Raw genomic sequence first — 5691 nt, 5'->3', positions numbered from 1 at the left:
GACAGACAGACAGACAGAGTTACTTTCGCATTTATAATATTAGTTGGGATTGGAAAAATTGTTTGTTTTAAAACATAGTTAAAATAATTTACCTACTTTAAACCTAACAATCTATAAAAGAAGTTATGAAATCAGACTAAAATTATAAAAGATATGCAGGTACCATTTAAACTTTACGTGACGTCACATAACACTTACATACCAGCTGGTTTAGGACGTTTGGCATTGTTTAAACGTTTGTGACGTCACAAAATCTGTTTCAATGGTATTTGAGAAAAAAAAGAACAAAGAGAAATAAAAATTACATGTAATATTGTATCATCGACGTACACTTAAGCTAGTTGGGCCCGATTCTATTTGTATGAACAATCAAGTGCGCACTTCCATACATGCCCATACTGATTAACTGCCCGACTAAAAAATCGGTGGTCTGCGCGTAGGCTAAGTCTAAGAGTAGGCGCACGCCGTTGATTTTTCGTCGGCCGATAGTTTAGTCGGGCAGTTGATCAGTACCTATGGGCATGTATGGGAGTGCGCACACTACGCCGATTCGATTTGGCCGATTCTTCATACAATTTAAAATCGGGCACAACTATCGGCCAACTTAAAATCAATGGTGTGCGCCTACTCTAATGTGTCATGCTTAGTTGAACATGTATCTCTGGAACAGGCGGCGAGCATTCCCGTGGACTTCGAGTCGTTCTTCTTCTCCGAGGTGAACCCCACGCTCAGTGCTCCCCTTGAAGATGTCGTCAACTCCATCTCCAAGAACAAGATCTGTATCAAGGTAAATAGGTACTTTACAAACCAAAATAAGTTGTATGACTGTTTGTTTCCCTAATATTCTAATAGTTCGTTTCATCCACGAAGACGCGGGGGGTCGAGAGAAGCGCGGGGTGCGGGGAGTTTGATCCGACCAATCCGAGCGTCATTGTTGCCATTGGCAGCGTTGCAATGAGGGTTTTCGCGAATGAAAAATGGCAATACGTAGACGCGAGGTCCAAATGGATTGGTTATTTTTGACATGACATTGACAGATATGTCAAAATCCACCAATCACGCAGCAGTCAGACCTCACATCCACGTCCCGCCATCTAGCGGATGCTCGGATTGGTCGGATCATGCTCCCCGCACCACGCGCTTCCCTCGACCCCGCGCGTCTTCGTGGATGAAACGAACTATACTTAAACGGATTTTTTATTACTTTGTTTGTAACTAAACGTCTTTATACAGGGTGTCCCAGCGTGGGTGAATCAAACTGTTAGGGGAGATAGCTCTACTAATGTACTATCCCTAAAAAACATTAGTAGAGCTACCCTAGGGACTAGGTCTGGGACACCCTGTATGGTTAACAAATAACTACGCTGACAGAATTTAAAAATTGATAAAAATATCCAGGCTTCTTATCAGTTTTGGCAAGGTTTCATCATCATCATCATCATTTCAGCCATAGGACGTCCACTGCTGAACATAGGCCTCCCCTAATGCTTTCCACGTTGATCGATTGGCAAGGTTTAGTTAGGCATCATTTAACCACCTTCTTTTTTGAAAACCACAACAGTCCATTTCTTTTTTTATGTGAAGCATCTTGAACGCGGTCCAGTCCAGGGTTATGTTCATGGAGTTTATGGGAGCACTGTACTAAAGTGCGTTTCAAAGCCAACTTTGTCCACGGCTATGGGTGCCCGGACCACTAAGCTAAGTGGCAGCTTAGTGGTCCAGGCAAGTTTCTTCATTCTGCGGGATATTTCGGTTACTTAATAATAATAATAATAAGCCTTTTATTTCCGAACACTTTCACAAAATGTCTAAAATTTCGGTGTGCCTATTGGCAAAGGCCTCCTCCAACTCCTTCCATTGCCTTCTGTCCTCCGCCACTCTCATCCATAGAGGTCCTGCGGTCAACCTCAATTCATCCTCCCATCTTAAAGCCTTGCGACCTCGGTTTCTGGCGCTATCTCTTGGGTACCACACTGTCAACCGTTTACACCACTTCTCCTTGTTACAGCGTAGCATATGTTACTTATATTGTGACAAGAGCCATACCCATACTGGGAATAAATAAAACTACAGTATTCAAAATCAAAATCAAAAATATTTATTCAGTTTAGACCACAAGTGGCACTTATGATTAATTAATCCCTCAGGGTATCCTCGCGACGCCCGACTTCTCCCACACCGGCGAGCTGCAGACCCTCAACATGAAGCTTCGCAACGCTCTGGACCTGTTCGCCAACGTCGTGCACGTCAAGTCGCTGCCCAACGTCAAGTGCCGCCACAGCAACGTGGACTGCATCATCATCCGGGAACAGACCGAGGGCGAATATTCAGCGTTGGAGCACGAGTCAGTTCCTGGTAAGTGAAGATTGATCGTCTTTTGTTTAATTAGTTAAAATGAAGTTGCGCAATCGCCACAGCAACGTGGACTATGCAGTCCTATGATGATGCCATCATCCGAAAACAGACCGAGGGCGAATATTCAGCGTTGGAGCCCGAGTCAGTTCCTGGTAAGGGGGCGTCCATAAATTACGTGAGGCTTTTAGGGGGGGGAGGGGGTCAACGAAAATCTCACTAAATCTCACGTGGGGGAGAGGGGGGGTCTCGGAAAATATCACGTAATTTTTCCCGCAAGAAATAGAGTAAAATTGCCAGAAAACTGGGTTATTGAAGTAAAAAATATGGTTTTTTTTATGATTTTAATGACAATTTATTCCAAACCGTCTAATCAAATTAAACTAAAAATGCCTCCATCTGCATTTATGAACACTAAAGATGCAGAATAAATGTCGAAATTAAGAAAATTCGAAATTAAAAAAAAAAGTCGTCAGCATCGCTATTGCGTAATAAATTGGCCAAGTGCGTGTCGTCCCACGCGCAGTGTAGGGTTCCGTAGTTGTCTGTCGTTACCACAATATATTTCAGAAGCAAGCAACTTTTCATATTTTCTTCTAACGAATTTTTACTGGTTAAGAAATTGTATAATACATGAGTCAAATGACTATTACTCTTAAACTAAGTAATGTATCTTAACCGTTATAGTATTCCTTCATCTTCAAAAATTCATCCCCACTTTACATGCAGGGAGCTCCCCTGCATGTAAAGTGGGGATGAATTTACCCTAGAAATTATACAGGGTGTTTGGCGCATCGTGTGCCAAAATGATTTGGCGGATAGAATGGGTCATTTCCTATATTTTCAGCCCCCATAACACGTTCCATGTCAGGCGGCTACTTTTATATTAAGTTTTTTAGTAATTTCACCAAAATACCCAAATCGCATCATTTAATTTCGATTTAAAAAAAAACTACTAAGCGTAGCCTCAAAGTAAATATTTTGTTTTGACGTGCATTGATATAGGGTTGCATCAAATCTAAATTTACTGGCAAATATCATCTAGTTTTTTTTTAATTCAGCTTTGAACTTTTCCGAAAAGTTAAAAATGGACAGAACATTTAAGTTTACATGGCTATAATTTTTTTTTTAAAAGAGATAGCGATCTTCGGATTTTATCAAAACTTCTCTAGTCTATCCCCATTCAAACGGTATACTAATCTTGTTTAAATAATAACAACAACTTCACAAATTCCCTAAATTAGTGCATTGACTCTATTCGGACTGATTTGCGAAATTTGTGTTTATAGCCCCTTTTTGTGTGAATAACACATTTTCCTTTAGGAATCATCTAAGCCTGATATTTCTTAAATTATGACCTTAATAAAAGCAAAATATATGCCAAATAATTGTTAAAAACAATTAACAATTTTAGATACTATCTCAGTCTGCCTACGAACTACATATGAGCAGATAGAGGTAAAAGTAAGGATCACTCACACGGCATATTGGAGGAAAGAATAAAGGTTAATTTATTCCTTCAGCTTTTAAGTTTTGTCACACTTATTCTTTAACAAATTCGCTCGTCAGTTTGCACACATTTCCCAACAGAAATAAAACGTATTTATTAATAAAAAGTCATTATTTTGAAGAGCACTCATACGGCCCGTGTGCGGTGTGAGTGATCCTAAATAATCGTCATAACTTTGGAACGGGACGTGCAAGGAATTTCTGAATTTGTTAATAGTTTTAACATATTCTTAACAATTTTTCAATACTATAAAAAGAAGTGGAAAGGCTTTATTTTCTGAAATAAACATGTTGACGTTTTCTTAAAGCGTGCGGTATGAGTGCTCCTATTTATTGGCCATAACATTTTTATCTTAGGTTTAACAAATTTTTAAACTTCATCGCAATGTTTTAACATATTTTAAGTAAAACTTCCTTAATTTTTGTTAAGATTGAAGCAAGGATCACTCAATCCACATGCACATATCTTTCCAGGGGCGTACAGAGGAAGAGAGGCAGGCTAGGGCAGCTGTTCTCTTGGAAATGGTACATCCTTATGTTTTGTCCTAAAGTGTCTAAATAAGGGGATCCTGCCTAAAATTTTCCCCCTTTGGCCAGTCTGCCCCTCCCTGGTAACAAGCTAGATACGCCTTTTCACCTGTCAACCTTATGGTGCATCATCTACCGGGAAGCGCGGCTTAAACGTAGGTCGTCTTTTGTTTAATAAATAGTTAAAATGAAGTTGCGCAATGCGCTCGACTTCACAGCCAGGACGTGATGAGGAGAATGATCGTCTTTTGTTTAAAAAATACTTAAAATGAAGTTGCGCAACGCTCTGGACCTGTTCGCCAACGTCGTGCACGTCAAGTCGCTGCCCAACGTCAAGTGCCGCCCAACGTCAAGTGCCGCCACAGCAACGTCGACTGCATCATCATCCGGGAACAGACCGAGGGCGAATATTCAGCGTTGGAGCACGAGTCAGTTCCTGGTAAGTGATCATCGTCATTGCAGCTATAGGACGTCCATTGCTGGACATAGGCGTTGCCCAGAGATTTCGAGATTCGCCGGTTTGTAGCGGCCTGTATCCAGCGCCTTCCTGCAAACTTTATAAGGTCATCTATCCACATTGTATAGCACCGTCTACCGGGAAGCGCAGCGTAGACATAGGTCGTCTTTTGTTTAATAAATTGTATTTATTATATCTTCTTCTATATCTATACTTGTAATAAATCTGTAGAGAGGTCAATTCTGTACATGAAATATATTTTCAAAATAACTATCAGGGGGTGATTAGTGATCGATACTGATGCCAAAAATGCAATCAGTAAAATTTTTGTCTGTCTGTCTGTCCATCTGTATGTTCCTTATAGAAACAAAAAGTACTCGACGGATTTTAACGAAACTTGGTACAATTATTCCTCATACTCCTGGGCAGGTTATAGTATACTTAGGAATTCCCACGGGAACAGGAATTAGCTGGAAAATCCTTTTGTATGAAAAATCTAAACCGCTTAAGTTAGACGCTTGAAATTTGATATGTAGGTACCTTAATAAACTTAAAGCTTAGTTACAACAAGTAATTCCCGAAATTCCCACCGGAACGGGAATTCGCGGGAAAATCGTTTTTTATTAAAAATCTAAACCGGTTAAGTTAGACGCTTGAAATTTATATGTAAGTACCTTAGTAAACTTAAAGCTTAGTTACAACAAGGAATTCCCGAAATTCCCACGGGATCGGGAATTCGCGGGTAAATCCTTTTGTATGAAAAATCTAAACCGCTTAAGTTAGACGCTTGAAATTTGGCATGTAGGTCATTGAGTTATAATGTACTACGTACTAGAGAAGACATG

At 40.1% G+C, this 5691-nt stretch overlaps 1 protein-coding gene across 1 annotated transcript; it reads left to right on the top strand.

The window, feature by feature from the left end:
- Window positions 1-613: 613 nt before the first annotated feature.
- LOC114361349 (isocitrate dehydrogenase [NAD] subunit beta, mitochondrial-like) lies at window positions 614-2363 on the top strand. The gene is made up of 2 exons (XM_028316345.1): window positions 614-787; window positions 2148-2363. The coding sequence occupies exons 1-2, from the start codon at window positions 614-616 to the stop codon at window positions 2361-2363; spliced, it is 390 nt and encodes a 129-aa protein (XP_028172146.1).
- Window positions 2364-5691: the final 3328 nt, after the last annotated feature.

Source organism: Ostrinia furnacalis, unplaced genomic scaffold, assembly GCF_004193835.3.
Source record: "Ostrinia furnacalis isolate ACB-3 unplaced genomic scaffold, ASM419383v2 OfSCF5649, whole genome shotgun sequence".
In the NCBI taxonomy this organism is placed as follows: Eukaryota; Metazoa; Arthropoda; class Insecta; order Lepidoptera; family Crambidae; genus Ostrinia; species Ostrinia furnacalis.
This window is presented reverse-complemented; position numbering and strand designations above follow the sequence as displayed.

Excerpts from the sequence above, each read along its gene's own strand:
- LOC114361349 (XM_028316345.1), top strand. The coding sequence starts at position 614 with ATGGTGTGCGCCTACTCTAATGTGTCATGCTTAGTTGAACATGTATCT. Across the intron at positions 788-2,147 it reads AGAACAAGATCTGTATCAAG|GGTATCCTCGCGACGCCCGA; the intron begins GTAAATAGGTAC and ends TTAATCCCTCAG.